At 41.9% G+C, this 20,655-nt stretch overlaps 1 protein-coding gene across 1 annotated transcript in view; it reads left to right on the top strand.

Annotated features, from left to right (window-relative positions):
- Positions 1-20,655, top strand: part of SNAP91 (synaptosome associated protein 91) — a 346,885-nt gene that overhangs the window by 259,050 nt on the left and 67,180 nt on the right. The window contains exons 19-23 of the mRNA XM_063916907.1: positions 153-425; positions 3,553-3,630; positions 3,746-3,817; positions 10,748-10,831; positions 18,547-18,627. Of these exons, the coding sequence (XP_063772977.1) occupies positions 153-425; positions 3,553-3,630; positions 3,746-3,817; positions 10,748-10,831; positions 18,547-18,627 (588 nt within the window). The remainder of the gene's footprint in view (positions 1-152; positions 426-3,552; positions 3,631-3,745; positions 3,818-10,747; positions 10,832-18,546; positions 18,628-20,655) is intronic.

Below are 20,655 nucleotides of genomic sequence, written 5' to 3'. Positions count from 1 at the left end.
GATCTTACAGGGATCTTTGTTGGTATAATAACTAAGTGGAGCTTGCTCGTAGAAAGAATATTGGTGTGCTCTGTGTTCCTGATCCTTAGATTACATTAATTCTTAAGTCCTTCCTAACTTATCCATCTGTTTTCCACTTTCTTCCTTATAAGACCCCTTTGCCCCATCCGAAGGTAGTGCAGAAGCTGCTCCTGAACTGGATCTTTTTGCTTTGAAGCCACCTGAAGGCAGCACTCCTGTAGTTACCCCTACGACTAGTGCAGCTGCTGCTAGTGCTGCTCTGGCAACTACTCCTTCTCCTCCTCCTCCTATTCCTGCTGCAGCAGTTGCTGCGACTACTACTACCACCACTACCACTGCTGCCACTACATCTGCCAGCACTACCACAACAACAACTGCTCCTCCTGCTCTAGATATCTTTGGTGGTAAATGTCTGTATTTTGTTGTGTGTTTGTATTTCCTTTCTTTTATGTAGAGCTGAATTATATTATTTTTTCATAGCTTCATCATTTTTTTCCTCCATACATCTGTATATTCAGTTATGCTTCTTTCCTTATAATTTTTGAGACTATTTTGATGAACTAGACATCAGAATCTCAAGTTGCAGAACATTAGCCTTGCTTTTCGGTTTCTTTTGAAGCTATTTAACAAGAAAATTACACATTTCCTGATGTTCCTCCTGCACTAGGAGCATTCTTCATTGTGGCTTGACCTTTTGAAAAGGGTGACTCTCTGTTTAAAAATAAAATAAAAAATACAACAATGAAGCACCATCAGGACGTTCCAGACACTTATGGCAGGAGAAGGTAGAATGGTGAAGCATTAGCATGGCACATCTCAAGAGTCAATAAAATTTAAGCACTCGTAATTCCAAAATGAATAACCTTGATGTAGGTCCTAATATTGCATAACAGAAGAAACCTCATAGGCATGCATTTAACGGGCCTCGAAAATGTATTGTGGCGCCGGCCATTGATGAATGTGTTAGGCATGTATTAGACCTTCATCAGAAATAAATCCATTATCAAGCAGCTTGAACTGTAATGGTGCCAAAAGTGTTTCCATAGTGTGAAGTATAAACACACATCATCATTATTATTGTTGTTATCCTTTTATATGGTGCCACAAGGGGGTCCGCAGCATCTTACAAAGAGGGATCCGGTCTCTAGGTCGACAGTAACTAGGTCGACACTATCTAGGTTGACCACTATTGGTCGACAGTAACTAGGTCGACAAGGTTTCTAAGTCGACGGGGTCTCTAGGTCGACATGTTCTAGGTCGACAGGTTAAAAGGTCGACATGAGTTTTTCACGTTTTTTGTTGTTGAACCTTTTCATACTTGCTCCACGTGGACTACAGTTGGGAATGGTAACCTGTGCCGAGCGCAGCGAGGATACCTTGCCTGAAGCTCGCGAGCCATGCGAGGGGACACTGTGCACTAATTGGGGTTTCCGGTCGCTCTACGAAGAAAACGACACAAAACCCCCATAAACTCATGTCGACCTTTTGACCTGTCGACCTAGACCCTGTTGACCTAGAGACCCTGTCGACCTAGTTACTATCTACCTTCCATACCACACCCAAGGGGCATATGTACTAAGCTTTGGAGAGCAATAAAGTGGAGAAAGATAAAGTAACAACCAATCCACATCCGTCATGTTACAGGCTGTGCTGAAATAGTGGCAGTTAGGGTCTGGTACTTTATCTCTCTCCAAGGCTTAGTGCATATGCCCCAAAGTTTATAAACATTGCTGCATCAGCAGTCATAATACCCAAGTAAACAGCTGGGCGGCAGAACCATGGTAGGCTGTGGAGGAAATGATGGTATAAGTGACAAAAGGAAAAGCACACTAGAGAAGAGTGCCCTGCTTGTGAGAGCTTACAGTCTAAGGGGTGTATTCCGACGGAAAGGATCCAACATTTCAGTATTCAGTTAGCGGCCAAATCAGACAGGTTTTGGCCGTTCCCAACAATGCCAATCCGCCTTTTTTTTAAAGTCGGATTGACATTGTCTGAAACTGGGCTAAAACCTGTCTGATTTGGCCGCGAATCCAACAAAACACGTGGATCCGCGGCTAATCCGCCGATCCACGTGTTTTCCGACAAGTCGGATTTTCTGATTTGTCGGATAAACGGCAGTTTGATTGTATAGGTCGAATCTGGATTTGACCTTTAAATTGTCGGAAACTTGTTTATCCGACAAGTCAGAAAATCCGACTTACATTGAATACACCATCAAAAGGTAATATGTTACAATACATAAAAATAAACAGATCACTGGTCAAGAGGAAAGCAATAGATAAGCTTTATAGTGTGAATTTGGAAATAGCTGAGCCATTTGATTTTTCTAATGGACAGTTAGTTTGTTTATAAATTCTGAGAATGTATCAAGATTCATTGCAGTATATTGGGAAAAAAATAATTTCAGAAATGTGGAAAGAATGATTATTGTTTGAAATCTAGGTTAGACACAATTACATAGATGTCTTGTTCAATAAGTCACACTGTAAAAAGACATTGATATAGCTGCATGCGTAACTACATAATTGTATCAATTGGTGCATACTGCCCAAGGTGACAGCAGACTCAGAGCAAATAATTAGTACCAATTGTACGTACATACTTAATGGATAGAGATTTGTGTTTTAATTACTTTATAAGAGTGCTACTACGTTGCACAAAATAGGGAGTTTATACGCATTAAATGTTTTAGTAGTTGTGCAAGATAATCAAGCATTCATTAGAATGTTCATGTATACTTGATACTATGGAAACACTGTTGCATTCCCCCCCCCCCCCTCCCAGTTTTTATGGATTTATATAAATGTCCTGACATCTTAATATATGTCCAAAATACTGATAACTATTTGGTTATGCCACAGTGAAAGGGTGAAAAGTCCTGTGACTACGCTACTATATTCAAATTATTTAATTTTCATTTTATTTCACCTTATTTCCTGCACTAATACTGTTGATAATACTCTAGCTACAGACTCTGCTCACCATGCAGTACGTTTCTGAAGTCTCTGCCTTTACCTAAAAATGTAAAGTGACCCTAATATTAAGTGCAAAGCATGGTGTGTTTTGTACTGAACATTAGTGCCGTTTTAAATATTGTGGTCAAACCCACGGGAAGTGATGGCTAGCGAAAGCAGACACTTTGCAAGTATACTCCGAAATCTTCAGTGTTGAAGGGAATGAAAAATATGACCAAATTAATCTTGGACTGTACGAGAGTGTCCACGACCACAGCTATGGATTAAAAAAGGTTACATTTATTTACAATTTTGCACATTTTTAGGACAATAAATTCTAGATAATCCAGGACTTGTTCTTGCTATTCTGTCTTATTAATGTAAGGGTGATGAGATGGAACTTGAGCTTCAGATTGTCTAGATTCATCTATATGTTTTGGTTTACAAATGAAATCTGTCAGATGATTATCATGCAACTGTTTTTTTGCATGCTTGTTTCTTATTCATCAAGTCAAACAGATTGTTCATTCATTAGAAGCTGTTTTGAAGAAATAACATTGCTTATATTTGGTCTTAGATTTATTTGAGTCTGTTTCGGAAGTGGCTGCTGCTCCTAAGCCAGAAGTTACACCTAGCATAGACCTGTTCGGTACAGGTAAAGCATGACATCGTTTTCATTGACATTTTGGCTCCATGATTTGTTGCTGAACTCCTAATTTCTCACTGCTTAAGAAACTGACTTGGCTTTTGTTTCCTCTTGCTTTGGGAAGATGCTTTCTCATCCCCACCGCATGGGGCTTCTCCAGTGCCTGAGACTTCCCTCACTGGAGATCTCTTGTCTGGTGAGTGCTTTTTTTGTACAAAGCACTTAAGTTACCTTTATGGATCTGTTGCAGCTGACTATATGATTGTTACCTATTGTTCTGCAAACCTCTTTGGTTATATAAATTAATGTTATCTGGCTAAGTAACTGTCCATATTGCTGCTTGCTGCTGTGCCTCATTAACTGCACAATGCTCATAGGCTGTGTCACGCCTGCAGTAACATTTCAACACAACCCATCTGCTCTAGATTTTTAGCTGCATTTTCTGGTTATTGTCTCTATTTATTATGTGAGTATTTACTTTTTAAGTCCTCCTCTGCAAATTAGTTCACCAAGAGCAATTAAGGTCATGTGTGCAGTCATGTGACTATAACATTAATGATGGTTTCATGTTACCAAAGAAAATGTACCCAAGTTATTATATTGTAATGCAGAATTCGACCAAACTGTGGCTTCCATCTGCTATCATACTAAGCTAACAAAGATTGCCAGGCTCCCAAAAACCTTTTACTAATCTGGGTTTAAAAGTCTTGGCAAATACTGTATTGTGCCATAGTCTACAAGGTATATTCTATTCAAGACTATGTAGGTGAATACATTGTCCTCTTTGAAGGATGAGCGTCGCTGCTTTGCTGTTTCTGTGTGTTGCAGTAGCTAGAGAAACACAGGTTGCCTACTTCCCTGTTACTTTGGAGAGATGATATAGGCCGATCAACTTAATAACAAATTATGTTTTACATTGTGCTGACTATTCTGGGTTTTTTGGCATTGGGCCGGATTGGGAGGTGCCTGCCGATGCATTCTCAACTGCAATATTGGAAGCTGCGTACGTACGAAAATTACTAATTAAGGGTGGCCACTGCCAGCGTCTCAGATTTGTTGCTTATGTGTAAAAGACACAACACTGGGAACATCGGTCACATAATCGAACTTCTGAGCAACCCTATGGTGTCTCAGAATGTCAGTCTCAAGTAGGATTAGGCTGGGGCCAATCTGACTGGAAACACGTGGCTGTGACACATGCACAGTGGGCAAAAATTGCTCCACTGCTTCCAACATTGCGTCTACCTCTGAATTGGGCCCTTTGTCGCTGTTTTTAATATTTATAATCATAACAGTAACAAATCATGTTTTTTTTCCGTCTACCTGTCATATCTCTCATGTCTGTCTGACTGAGTGGTTCTCAACTGTGTGCTGTGGCACCCTGGGGTGCCTCAGAGTACGTGCAGGGGTGACCTGGGTTGGTGGCCCAGGACCAATTAAAATTATTTACAATCAATGTAAATTCACTTTATTTACAGTCAATGTAATAGACAAAAGCAGTGCTTGTAGTTTTCAGTCATAACATATGTGGACAACAGAAGTGAACCCTGTCCCTCGCCACATAACTGAACTTAAGGATAACATAGAAAGCACAATTTACTTAATTTAATATTTTTTTACTAAATTTCTCAATGAGAAACTTTTGGCTTATGGGTGCCGTGGAAAAAAAATTCTGATACTCTAGGGTGCCATGACTCAAAAAAGTTTGGGAACCACTGGTCTAACCTGTTATGGGATATATGTTGGACGCTTTGAAGTTAAGGTTTTCCATGTAACATTTTCTGCACATTAGAGCATCATTAATAAAATATAGCAATGTTTCCCTAAATGCCCTCATTAAGCTGTTCCACAGTTTCTCAAAATGCATAGGCTAGAAAGAGGCGATCATCTATGTATGACATCTCACAGAACAAAATATCTACATACACAATTGTATGCAATAGTTTTAGCAGATTGTGAAAACACTGAGTGCTTCATGTGCAGAAGTTTTGGCAACTTGTCTGTTGATTAATACTTTCTTTTAACAGGCCACAAAAATTGTTTGATTCTTTAGGCCTTAAATTAAGCCAGGAGAAGACGATTCCTGAGGTAGAGATTTACTCTGCGCCTTCTGTTGTGTCTGCTCCTAACAGTGCTTCTCTAAGCATTGGCAGAGCGCTTGGGAATACAAATAATTGACTGTTACAAAGCTGGGAAATGCTACAAAAAGATGTCTAAATGCTTTCAGCTTGGAACTTTTGTCAAAAACGTTTTGAGAGGAACTGTTGAAGTAAAATAAAAATCTGGAAGATCCAGAAAAATCTGTGCTGGACAGCTATGTAAAATAACCCACATAAAACAAAAGGACCTGCTGACACTAGAATAGTGGTCCAAGACAATACTGTGTTGGATCAAGGCTCTGGTACCTTAGCTATATATCATGGAACCCAACCCCACATGCAAGCCTTAACTAAATGTCAAACATAGATCATAGTGCTCCATCATTTCATATACAGTTTAGCATAGCGATAGGTAGGGGCACATAGACTGAAACCTACAAATGCTCAGCATGGTATGCAAGAAAGATTACTAAAGTTGGGTTGCCACCTCATTTCCTTCACAAGGATAGTAATCCCCTTGAACTGAATTTACTTCTATCCAATACTATTATTTTAAAAAATATATATGTTTTACTTTAAATACACACAGACAACCAATAGTGTGTGTGTAATTATGATGATGGCATATACCTGTATACATGTGTGGAATATATAAAGTGCCGTCAGTTTGGAGCTATGTGTGGTGCCTTTATGCATTATAAGAGGGAAGACCTCATCCTCTACTGATTCTTACCGCTGTGCACTGTCTGTCTCCCTGGGAAAATTTTTACACAGCTTAAGTCGAGGGCTTTTAACCCTTTCTGACCCCTTGTCCATTTACATGGATATTATTCTAAAATGTATTGCATAGACTGTATTGTGATGACTGTTGCCATTCGAATCCCAGTATCTATTTAACAGGGACATGTACTAAGAAGTGATAAAAGTGGAGAAGTGAGCCAGGGGAGAAGTTGCCCATGGCAACCAATCAGAATTGACGTAACATTTATAATTTTGAATACTATAAACATATACAGAGCAGCTGATTGGTGTCAAGGGGCAGCTTCTCCACTGGCTCACTTCTCCACTTTTATCACTACTTAGTACATGTGCCCCTTAATGTACTAAAGTACTGTGAAAATTTTCCGCCAGATGCTAGAGAATCCAAATATTAAATTAGAACAAATCGCATTGTTTTGCTGTACGAGCTACAATGCTACATGCCAATTGAAGAGGTGGAACCCACACTTCAGCATACAATTTGAGTAAGGTGTTTATGCATAGAAAGCAACTTTATCAGTGAATAGTGCTCATGTTAGAGCCTGAAAAGCACTGAACAATTCCATTGCAGAGACATGATTTGGGGTGCCCAAGAGGTAACAGAGATGGTCATAGTTCCAGTACGTACTGTATGTGTGGATATGTCTATATAATAGGATAGGGTGATCATAGGCAGGCACATTGTGTTAGGGGAGATTATATTTTTTAATTTCCTTTTAGAATATGTAGAGCAAATTTATATACATCCCGGATAAAGGAGTTTGTACAAGTGCTTGCACAATGCCAGTGTAGGGGGGAAATTGATAAGCATGCTTTTAAGAGCCATTGGTGTTTTTGGTCTCTGGATTTAAAGAAGCAGTAACATTAAATACAAATCCAGGAGTGCTTGGTATTTAATATCATTGCCCCTTTAAACCAAGTGGGCAAAACGGTTAGTAGTTATCTTGTTGATTGGAGATTGCGGACAAAGTTGTAATGTTATTTAAATCATTTTAACTGTGTCTGCATTATAGCATTAAACATAATCATTAAGCATTACGTTTAAAGTTATAATTCCAAGACTGTTAAAATACTGTAAATAACATAACCATTTTGGCAACTACTTGTCTACATATTCACTATCGACAGCCTTACTGTCCACTAGACATATGTATCCCGCAAAAAGACTCTTAGGTCTGTTTTTCAGGAGGGAGTTCAACATAAAGCCCCACTACATCCATCTCCCTAACTCCAAACTATGGAATTCCATTTGAATCCTACAGTTTTTGTAAAATGTAGTTCTACCAAGGTTCTGTTTGCCAAGGTGAATACCTGCAATGTTGTTGAACTTGGCTTCTAAGAGTGCTTGGACACTGATGAGGCAGAGGAACTGTCGTATGCAAAGATATTCATGCCTAGGAGAAGGCATGCGATTGTTCACCCCTTCGTCACTACAGTTTTTCTCTTCCCAGTAATAAGCCTATTTTGACCCTTTTCAGGGTGGTCACAGCAATTTACATTGTTTTCAGAAGCTTTGAAGTTTATGAAAATAACATACGTTTAACATCCTTACAGAACAGAGAAAATCTACCCAAAACGTCCAAGAAAAAGTTTTGTTTTTTTTAATTTGCATGATAGATAACTAAAGGCAAATGGTGTAATTTTGACAATAATCCAAAGTTCTAAAACTGCGAAAAGCATAATAAAAATATCAACTTGAAAATTACATTACACTGTTTTACTATTTTGCTAGAGGTGATGAAACCTATAAAATGTGTAGGAATAATGTAGCCCAATAACCACAACGTATACCATTTTGAAAAGTAGACATTCTACCCATCCCTGGACTGTTCTTCTGCAATGTATTGTAGGGGGCAGTTGTCTGGTGATCACATTGATCGCCAGACAAAAATTAAGGGGCACATAGTTTGAAAGAAGTTCCTCCATTCTTATAAATGGGGGTACCCTCAAGTCTCTAGGTTCCAGATTGGGTAATTTTAATGTCCTGCCCTATTTCCTGGCTTTTAAGAAATTTGTATGTGCAGTGGTTGGGAGGAGTCATGGGTTAAGTATGCCAACAGACATGATGTAGCTGCCAGTGCCCTGCTTCCTACCTCACCCATCACCGCTAGTAACTGCTGGTGTCACCTCTCCCCCCCCCCCCCCCCCCTTTGTTCTTCTGTAAGGTTATGAAAGAGTGGGACTCCTCATTCTACCATTTGAGGCTTACGCTGATGGCAAGTCCCACACTTCACATTAAAGAAGTTCAGTAGCTAAACTCTGGAGAGCCTAGTCAGAAAACAGTACTTTGCAAGTGTTCTCTATAGGCACCAGAGTGTACAGTTTATTTCCCCCCCATCTATGCATTTGTACATAATTCACTACAATGTGTATGGTTCAAATGGAAATCCAGACCCTCGGGAAAGGTTCTCTCTAAAGGTACAGTATGATGTACTTTGCTTTCCACAGTAGTCTTCTATTAGGCCTGATACAAAGTGCGTACTATGTGTGCAAGCCAAAATTGTGTGAATTCACTCTGTGTATGCTCAGAAAAAGAGGCTGCATGCATATGTATAAGTGCGGAGTTACACATATGTGACATTTGCACCTCATCTGGCCTCATCGTGCAGCCCAAGTACAGTAGCTGCAGATGTGCCTCTAGGTAGGTGTGTCATTTATTGCTGCTTGTGGATACGGGCTGACATTTATCCTCATGAGGATGAGCAGTGGCAGTTGTTTAAAAATAGAAAGCTGAGGCTGGTGGTAGGAAAATTGAGGGTGAGAGTAGTGTGTGCTTGCCCCCAAAAAGTCACTACCACTATAACAGGCCAACTCACAGTATGATGTGACCCTTCCATAATGTCCACCAGCCATAACTTATTCAGCATGTGGCTGAAATTCCTGGGGAAATTGGACCTGTTGTCGTGTTACAGGTTTCAGCAAGCCCTGTCATACCTAAAGTGTTTGTGTATTCTGGCACTTGCAGAACTACAATTTGCAGCAGGCCCTGGCATCAGGGTCCTGTTAGGACCTGTAGTTTACCTGTAAAGGAAATATAAAACTGTTAAGTCACTATTGGAGAAGTCCGTTTATTAGAAATACAAACACTTTGTGGGGGGGCGGGGTGTCAATCGTTTGCCCCAGCAACTGTCACTCCTGTGCTCCCAAAGGAGCTACAATTGTTCCTTCTGTCGGGAGCAAACAGCTGCCGGCGCTGACATTTCAGCTCTCACCTCCTGGGTCTGGCGTGCTAAAATGAGCAAAAAGTAACCTGTCTGGCGCCCAAACGGCACTTTTCGCAAATGCACCCATTAATTTAGTCTGGTTTAGCTGCTTTACATGGCTAATCCTGACATCAAATGGGTGCATTAACAAGCATCAATTGAATATCACCTCTGCGATCTCCCGTCACTTTAGCCGGGAGATCGGGCCGCAATAACTATTGAATCCACCCCCTTTTCTTAATTTGGTTTCACCTATAACCAGGGGGTCCTCTTGCCTGCAGACTTGCAATCAACACTTTAACGAGGAGAGAGCTGCTCATTGCTGCTACTAAAATGACCAAACCAGTTTTACAAGTGCCGTAATATTTTGTCATTGGTACGTCTGTTCTAAAAATACCAGTATAACCAAAATAATTTTGGCATGACTGCTCGCTGGTACTTATAGTTCACCACTAAAAAAAAAATCCTTTTTTTTTTTTCTCTTTCATTAATTCACATTCACCATATCAGGGCTGTCTGATCCACCCTAGTGCTGTAGGAGGGGCTATTTTCTCCTGGTAGGGATCCCTGCATTTTCAATAACTGGACACTGTTTGTCCTTCTGATTTTGGCACTACCAGCCTGGGCCATGAGCACATTTTAGGGGGCGAGCACAGCATTTTTTTTTATTTTTTTTTAAACTACAGTAATTGCTATCAATACGACCACATTTCATAGGGTCATCAAGCTTTAATCAGATGCGTGCATTACTCCTTTAACTGAGCAACACAGATCTCAGGGATACGTGCAGATCTTCATATAATAGATCTGTATACGCATTTTTATGGCATAACATATGGTAAACCTGCATAAGAATCTGCATTAGGCCAATGTGGCGTGTGTGTAAATTAATGTATACATCGTTTGTATGTATATTTTCTGTTAAGCTGTCAATGTATGGAAGACTGATTAATGTCCATTTTGGCTGCACAAATGTAACTTTAAGCGGTACTGCTAATTGTGAGTATAGACTGGCAGTGTACAGTATTCAGCCTTGTAACTTGTGTTGTTCTGTAATCACTGCAGTGGACACATTTGCAGCTCCAACCCCTGTGTCCACCGCTTCTCCTGCCAAGGTGGAGTCATCCGCTGTGCTGGACTTATTTGGAGGTGGGTATACAGCTCTACTTTTTGGTCTTTTCTTATTGAAGGTGCTTCTCTTACAAATAATATGGTAGAAATCCTCAGAGGTAAACAGTCTGTGCTGTTATTGTTAGAGCTAATTACTGAACCATGGCTAAAGCTAACTTCTGCTGGACCCTCTTGTCTAAATGAATACAGACAGGCTTGGACTGGCCCACAGGGGAAACCACCGGTGGGCCCTACTGCCTGGGGGCCCACCTCCTGCTCTAAGGATCAGGTTCCAGACTGCACCTGAATTATACATCATACATATGTTACCTTATACTGTACTATGGTCTATTTTCTACAGTGCATTGCTGTTATTAATCTGTTATTAATCTGGTACATTATCGTGCATGCAGCAGCTGAATTTACGGTATATATTTATGAAGGGGCCCAGACGTTCCACTCTCTAATGGTTAGTCAAACCAATGAGGTGGCAGGCCACCCCGCCTCTGCAGACTGACCACACCCCTAAACATGGGCCCCTACCACTGCATTCCCCCGGTGGGCCCTACATGCCCCAGTCTGACACTGAATACAGATCATTCCTGTGATCAGTGCACTAAAATGGTTATAGTAAAATGTGTTAGGATTTGGTACTTAAGTACATATGGAGATCATACCCAGATGGAAAATATACACCTAGTGTGTACTTGGAGCATGTTTCAATGGTGCGACAGACTGTGGTGTCTCATGATAATGATCCAATCAATATTGGAGCATCTAAGGACTCTCAAAGTGGACGTCTCAGTCCTTGCACATTCAGGTGCATGACTTTATACCAGTGATTGGCTTTGTAGTGGTATTAACAAAACAATGGAGTTGTATCTGCACACACACAATTTATTGATACAAATTTTGGGACAAAAAGCTCCAAACTGGCCCCTATTAATTGCAGGTATTTACCATTGCTTATGGGGGTGATACCAACTACAGCTAAGGTTAGTCAATCGTGAAAAAAGAGAAGAAAAGGCTGTATTGTCGATGCACAAGAAGAGGGGTGACCTGATTGTCACAACCCTCTGAGGAAATTACTAAAATTTAACTTTTATTAATGTCAAGTTAAAATTAGTGTGACAATGACTAACACACAAACTACGAGTATAGCCGAAACATAGAGGTTAAAATCAAGACATATACAACACATACCACAAGTGCAATTGAAATAATAAATGTGATTAAAGATTAAAAGTGTGTCTGTGTGTTTGTTCTTATGTCCAATTATGTAGTATAGCTCTCAATCTCAAACCAGTCTAATAATCGTTGTCAGCAGTTGGTCTCCATATATTCACATAACCAATTATTAATATATGTGGTATCAGGACTATCTCACTCATATGTTTGTGCTTGTGACTGACAATATGATTCCAATAGCATATATAATATGTCCTGCAAATATCCACGCTGTGTGTTTCTTATATTGTACCACGCTGTGTGTTTCTTATATTGTAAGCAGAGAGGTCTGTCTCCCTCCCCAATCTCAATGGGGTTGTTTGGTAACACTTAGATAAGTCCTACTCAATCTAGACTATTTGTGTCCCAATATGCGGCCTTGTTAGGAGAGAATGTAATTTACTGTATATATACCATTTATTCAGTATTCAGTACATCCTTCCTAAGGGGTATATGCAATTCACGGCGTATCGCGGCAAATTATCGCCGTTTTTTTAATTCGACACAATTCGACAGGTGAATTCCGGCAGATGGCTGCCGGAATTCACCATATTCAATGAAAAACGGATTCGACAGTCCCGCGGGCGAAAAACGGCCGATTTGCCGGATTTTGCCGCGAATTAAAAAAACGGGAAAAACCCGGGAAAAAAATGGCGTGGGGTCCCCCCTCCAAAGCATAACCAGCCTCGGGCTCTTCGAGCTGGTCCTGGTTCTAAAAATGCGGGGGAAAAATTGACAGGGGATCCCCCGTATTCTTAAAACCAGCACCGGGCTCTGCGCCTGATGCTGGTGCAAAAAATACGGGGGACAAAAAGCGTAGGGGTCCCCCGTATTTTATACACCAGCATCGGGCTCCACTAGCTGGACAGATAATGCCACAGCCGGGGGTCACTTTTATACAGCGCCCTGCGGCCGTGGCATTAAATATCCAACTAGTCACCACTGGCCGGGGTACCCTGGGGGAGTGGGGACCCCTTCAATCAAGGGGTCCCCCCCCCCCCCCAGCCACCCAAGGGCCAGGGGTGAAGCCCGAAGCTGTCCCCCCCCCCCCCCCCATCCAAGGGCTGCGGATGGGAGGCTGATAGCCTTGAGTAAAATGACAGAATATTGTTTTTTCCAGTAGTACTACAAGTCCCAGCAAGCCTCCCCCGCAAGCTGGTACTTGGAGAACCACAAGTACCAGCATGCGGGAGAAAAACGGGCCCGCTGGTACCTGTAGTACTACTGGGAAAAAAATACCCAAATAAAAACAGGACACACACACCGTGACAAGTACAACTTTATTACATACTGCCGACACACACATACTTACCTATGTTGACACGCCGACTGCCACAGTCTCCGACGATCTGAGGGTACCTGTTAAAAAATTATACTCACCTTCCAGCGTCCAGAGATAAATCCACGTCCAGAGTATAATCCACGTACTTGTTAAAAAAACAAACCGCATACCCGACCATGCCGGACTGAAAGGGGTCCAATATTGACACATGAGACCCCTTTCCCCGAATGTGCCGGGACCCCACGTGACTCCTGTCACTGAGGTCCCTTTAGCCAATCAGGAAGTGCTACTACGTGGCGCTCACCTGATTGGCTGTGCGCTGTCTGTGCTGTGACAGCGCATCGCACAGCTCTCTCCATTACTTGCAATGGTGTGAACTTTGCCGTCAGCAGGGGGGTTACCCGCGGTCAGCCGCTGACCGGCGGGTGACCCCACCGCTAACCGCAAGGTTCCCACCATTGAATATAATGGAGAGGCTTTGCGATGCGCTGTCTGAGCTCAGACGCGCAGAGCCAATCGGCAGAGTGCAAGGACGTTGCACTCGCTGATTGGCTGAAGAGACCTTTCAGTGTCAGCTGTCACGGAGAGGTCTCTGCATTCGGGGAAAGGGGTCTCATGTGTCAATATGGGACCCCTTTCAGTCCGCTGGCACGGGTTTTTGCGTTTTGTTATTTTGCCAAGTACCTGGATTATACTCTGGACGTGGATTTATCTCTGGACGCTGGAAGGTGAGTATAATTATTTCACAGGTAGCCTCGGATCGTCGGAGACTGTGGCAGTCGGCGTGTCAACATAGGTAAGTATGTGTGTGTCGGCAGTATGTAATAAAGTTGTACTTGTCACGGTGTGTGTGTCCTGTTTTTATTTGGGTATTTTTTTCCCAGTAGTACTACAGGTACCAGCGGGCCCGTTTTTCTCCCGCATGCTGGTACTTGTGGTTCTCCAAGTACCAGCTTGCGGGGGAGGCTTGCTGGGACTTGTAGTACTACTGGAAAAAACAATATTCTGACATTTTTCTCAAGGCTATCAGCCTCCCATCCGCAGCCCTTGGATGGGGGGGACAGCCTCGGGCTTCACCCCTGGCCCTTGGGTGGCTGGGGGAGGGACCCCTTGATTGAAGGGGTCCCCACTCCCCCAGGGTACCCCGGCCAGGGGTGACTAGTTGGATATTTAATGCCACGGCCGCAGGGCACTGTATAAAAGTGACCCCCGGCTGTGGCATTATCTGTCCAGCTAGTGGAGCCCGATGCTGGTGTAAAAAATACGGGGGACCCCTACTCTTTTTGTCCCCCGTATTTTTTGCGCCAGCACCAGGCGCAGAGCCCGGTGCTGGTTTTAAAAATACGGGGGATCCCCTGTCAAATTTTTCCCCGCATTTTTAGAACCAGGACCAGCTCGAAGAGCCCGAGGCTGGTTATGCTTTGGAGGGGGGACCCCACGCCATTTTTTCCCTTGATTTTACCGTTCCAGCTATAAAAAATAAAATAAAATAAAAAAATATATATATATATATATATTTTTTTAAAAATATATAAATAATACTTGTGCCTCCAAAAAAGACAAACCAAGTACCTAATCCCTTCTAATATAAATAGATAATATGCTATTACCAAAAAAAAAACCACCAAAAAAAACATGTTTTAAATTTTTTTTATTGCTTTCACCCTCCAAAGTGTGGCGGATTCAAAATGACGAATTTACTGTCTAAAAGCACTGTTGTCGAATTTCCAAACTTGAATTGAATACACTTTGGTCGAATTGCAGCACTTGTATCATTGCAGAAAAGTCGAATTTGACAAAAGTCGAATTTCAAAAAGTCGAATTTTGAAAGTCCGTTTTTTTGACGGAAAGCACTGAATTGCATTGACGATTTATTTTTTTTGGCGAAAAATACCCGAAATTCGACAATTTCGGGAATTCGACCGCAATTGCATATACCCCATAGTCTTCTAAAGAACATTCATAAAGAGTGCAGGTTAAATTCATCTGCCTGAAAAATGGCACATTCACTACACTGGTTAGTGCTTATGTGCCAATTATAATTGTAGACAGTGCTAGTAAACTACAGTATATCAGTGTTTCTCTAAAATTATATTTAATGTGCTTGTGGCTTTAATGAGACTCCCTGTAATCACGTGGGGCAACTATATAAAAAATCATGCCATTTTGGATAGTGAGAGTAAATACCTCCCTCACTCATCAGTGTAAATATTATGAATATATAGCAACTTGCTGTGTTCATCAACTGTGCAAGATACTAATGCCCCTCAGGTCACCCCTCTTCTTGTGCATCGACAATACAGCCTTTTCTTCTCTTTTTTCACGATAGTGGTATTAACATAAAGATGAATCTGCAACAAATTACTGTGTCTGACTCCGAATCGGCCCCTTAGATGTTTATTAGGTTTGTGTTTAACCCTTCTACAATAGTGAAAATAAGGTCAAATACATCAGAGGTATGCATTACATTGGTCATGATCCCAAGTGTTGTTCCCTGACATTCAGAAAAATGACATACTGTATTGACACTTAGGGCCTGATTCTGAGTTGCATGAATTAGCGTCTGTTGACAGTCGCCCGTCTGTGAGTTTATGCAAATGGTCTACAAACTCCTTCCCTTGTGTATATCCGTGCTGCCAAATGTGCAAGGACTGAGACACCCATCCAAAACACACCTGTGCACACTGTAATGCTGATTGGTGCGTCTTTATACATCACCATTAAAAAACTGAGCCAGCACTGTGGCAGTTGCAGTGTCTCAATCTATCCACGGCCTCCTACAGCTGTGCATCGGGGTACGCATATGCTTGCATTCACAGGACCTCAACACTCCCATAGCCCACTTAACAGACCATTTTTGCGTGCACTACTACCTACCTCCCGTTGCTTCCCAAGAACACGCTTCACTTTTTTGCCACACTTCTGATGCTCTCTGCCTTGATCGCAACCACACCTTTGTGTGTACACTCCGGGTACTCCATAGTAGATTTCAGAATTTTTTCACTCATGAGCAAATTCACATAATTGCTCAACGGCGTGAACATCCATACTGCATGCGGGTTATGTGCTGCTTTGAATCAGACCCTTAGGTGGCAAACTTGCCAGATAGATTGAGCACCAGTGCAGTATACAGGAAGTGTGATTTCTGTGGTGTCACAAATAGGACCCGCATGGCCTATTTGTTTTTTATTTTTTGTTTGATTAAGGGGCATTTAGGGTCTTAGTAACCTATTGGGGCAGATTCAGTTCAGTGTGAACTGCCAGTTATGGTAGGCAGTGTCCTGTCCACTTGTGTGGTTGTTAAAAGAAGAGCCTATCACAACGAGAAGTGAGAAAAGTAGGCAAGCAGGATGTCTGTGGGGGGGTGATTAGGTTTAGGCTGCAGGAAGGGGGGGTTTAGTTTAGGCACCTCCGGGGAGGGGTTAGGGATAGGCTGCGAGGGGGGGTGGGGTTAGGTTTAGGCTGAAAAATCTTGAAAGGGTAATTTATGATGCTCCAAAAGAGGCACAAATTTATTGTATATACATAGGTCTGCTCCCCAAAGTATTATCTCATGGCCCATTTGCACAGATGCTTTGTATAGTGAGATATTAGATACCAGTGTTCTCTGTTTGTTACCAGATGGTCTTTTAACACATTTTAAGTTGCAGACCTTGGGAGAAGCCTGCGCAGACTAGAAGTGTTCCCAGGGTGTGCTTTCCCACTTTATATAAAACATACATTTTGGGACTTCTAAATTACTATTAGGCTATAACCAGTCAGGAGTGTGAAGAGACATTGGGGGTTATTCAGGTTTGTTAGCAAAACAAAAAAGTAAGCAATTGGGCAAAACCATGTTGCACTACAGTTTGGGCAGATGAGATTTGGGTGGGTGATATTGTTTCTGTGCATGGTTTTGCCCATTATTATGCTTTTTTTATTTGCTAGCAAACCTGAATAAGGCGATGCTGCCATCTTATGCAGACACGCCCACTGCCGGCTCCTCACACACGCGGCTTAAATACATAAGCGGAAGGATTGGAAGCACATCTGTTGCACCATCCAACCACTTAGCAACCCTATGTTGTCTCAGACTGAACGGCTCTCCAGCTGCAAACAAACTTGCTGACTCCCTGGGCACCTGCGGTTTTATAGCCACCCCCCATTACTTTCCCCAAATGCTGACTACCTGTCACTCACTCTGCGAATAAATCCTCTGTGCATGTACTATCACTAATCAATCGTAGCACATGCGCAGTGAGGCTTTGGGGCATGTGGAGTAGCAAAAGAAAGCGCTCCATGCGTCTGACATCAACATTACACACACCTCGGTTCCATTGTTGCTATCTATATTGTATGTGGCAATTTTATACCTGTGAATCTTTTTGAAGAAGTGCAATTCCAGACACTTATATCTATTCTGGCTTGATAGGACACCTGTTCACCAATAGATGGAGATGAAAAGGCCACATTACAGGGAAGAACAAGTGAAGTAGACTAAATCTCACTGTACGTTAGTAGCTTTGCAGAGCTCACTCCCTGGGTAGCACCATTGTTGTACCAGCAAGTCTGGCTTGTGTAGCTCCGAATGACTGGTCCAGTTACTGTATGTGTCATTGGCAAGTTGCACTAAAGTAGGTGTTTTAAAAGCTACCTCCAACTTTTTGGGTCACTTCTAAGTTAATGCAAGGCTTCTTCGCAGTCCATCTTGTTTTGGATTTTTATATAGTCACAGCTATAGTGGTCAGTGACTTCTTTGTTGGTACATGTAAAACGTAAAATTAGTATAAAGGTTTGGTAAGCAGTTTGCCGCTTATATGAAGTCATTAATGCATTCAGACCAATCTATAAGGTATGCGTCATTTCCCCTAGATCTGCAGAGCACCTGGAAGGAACATCAGCTGCTGTATAATAAGAGACCTTTTGAGACCTTGATCAATGCACAGTTGTTTAGACATAGGCACTATGTTAATGAAAGCTGTTGTGTCACTGTGACATTTGCTGGATATTTGTGCTGGGCCATCCCTTTGTACATGATCCCCCACAAGAAGGATATGTTGTATTTGCTCCTGATCTCTAGAAATAATGCTTTCATATTATGTGTTCTGTATGAATACGCTCATTGGAATATTAATTAACAGAAGTATGAAATCTGAATTATTATTATTATTATTATTATTATTGCTTTGTTTTCTTAACAAAACTCATGACAGTCTAATATAGTACATGTTCTTTTCTTTTCCTGCCTACATGGATGATACAACAGATGCATTTGGAAGTGTAACTGAGCCACAGCCCGCAACCTTGGCACCTACTAATTCGTCAGCTTCAGCGGATTTGCTGGCTGGTAACTTTACCTTAATGAACTTAATTTTTTTGTTTTATATGATTGATATCTCCATGTAAAGATATAGTAGGTTTATATTACAAAGGGCCTGTGGTGACATTTACTGTACGAATTGGACACCTATATGAAAACAACTCTTCTACTAATGATGCCCATATAGAGGAAGATTCAGGTCAATGGTTATAAAGAACAAGTGGCTAGCTCAGTGTCTGATTTGGTCACAATGTGGCGAAGTCTGATCTTGTAGCATGGTTGTGTGATACCCCGCTTAAGGTAATAAAATGGATGGGTTGGAGTGGGTGCAAGTTGGAGTTACCTTTCTGATAGACGACTTTCTAACTTTAGTTTTTTTTCTTTTTTTGTGGCGGCAACTTCCAATTCGGGCCATACCCCGGCAGACAGGCAAGGCTCCTTCCCCCAGACACAATGTTTCCAACTGCCATAACGGTGTCAAATACAGATGTGTCCTCATACATCCAGTGAACCTGACAGTAACTGTAGAGATAATTACATACAGAATTCTTGGCGCAACATTTGAAAGACAACAGTGAAGACAGAGACTAATGTCAGACTGAATATGACATTTAATAATCACAAATTAAAAGATTGCTTAATTAGCATATGGTTAAAAATGACTAGATCATTCAATGAATATAGCCAATATAAAAATACTCTGTGTTAAACCAATTTGATTAAAAGTCAATGCCTCAACGGCAAAAAATGTCCTGGGACCTGGTATCCTTAGCCAAATAGGCTTATGTTGTATCTCATCAAACCAGTCTATATCAATATTTTAACGGTATAGCCGTTATCTGTTATCTTTTTACACTTTGCTGTGCAAGTGACTTGATCCACACTGGGAACCTTTCCTTAACATGCAGTCTTTAAAGTATCTTTATAGGGATAAATCCTGGTGACACCTTAGCTGATTACAGCGCTCATGTACCTCTCACTCATGGTGTGGTGGATCCCCGTCTTTGCCGTCTTCGTTCCTCTCCGCTGATGTCCGCCGCCTCCCAGAGCCGTGGTGATCCTTCTCTCGACACGGCTCTGGGAGGCGGCGGACATCAGCGGAGGGGACAGAGGATGGCAAAGACGGGGATCCACCACACCATGAGTGAGAGGTACATGAGCGCTGTAATCCGCTAACGTGTCACCAGGATTTATCCCTATAAAGATACTTTAAAGACTGCATGTTAAGGAAAGGTTCCCAGTGTGGATCAAGTCACTTGCACAGCAAAGTGTAAAAAGATAAGAGGCTATACCGTTAATAGCCTCTTAATCAAATTGGTTTAACACAGAGTATTTTTATATTGGCTATATTCATTGAATGATCTAGTCATTTTTAACCATATGCTAATTAAGCAATCTTTTAATTTGTGATTATTAAAGGTCATATTCTGTATGTAATTAACCCTAACCAGTGAGGGTACTGGTTTAATCTACGGCTGCACCATTTTTGTTTTGTCACTTCTGTAGAAACTTTTCTGTATTTTCCTCCCCTTTTTTTCCTCTTTTCTCTACTCTTCTTTTTTCCATAAAGGAGTTAGCACAGATAATACCATACTTTAAGTAACTGTAGAGATGTCTGTATATTTGACATTACGTAAGCTGGGTACACACTACACAGTATAAGATATATTGGGGGTCATTCCGACCCGTTCGCATGCAGCGTTTCTTCGCTGCGGTGCGAACAGGTCGTAAATGCGTGGCAGATGCATTGCGCACGCGAGTCGTTGCCTGGCGACGATAGTTGCCGGGCAACGCCGCCGCCAGCGACAAATGTGATCGCAGCGGCGATTGCAAGAAGATGGACAGGTGGGAGGCGTTCTGGGACGGATACTCACCGTTTTCGGTGAGTGGTAAGAAAAACGCAGGCACATCCAGGCGAATGGAGGGCGGATGTCTGACGTCAGGACCGGGACCTTCATCGCTGGAGCCGTCGCACAGGGTAAGTAACTCATACCCTGGTCTTGTTTTGTGTGAAACTTTTTAAGCATAACAGGGCTGCACAAGCGTTCGCAGCCC

The sequence above is a fragment of the Pseudophryne corroboree genome, chromosome 4 (assembly GCF_028390025.1).
Source record: "Pseudophryne corroboree isolate aPseCor3 chromosome 4, aPseCor3.hap2, whole genome shotgun sequence".
NCBI lineage: Eukaryota > Metazoa > Chordata > Amphibia > Anura > Myobatrachidae > Pseudophryne > Pseudophryne corroboree.
This window is presented reverse-complemented; position numbering and strand designations above follow the sequence as displayed.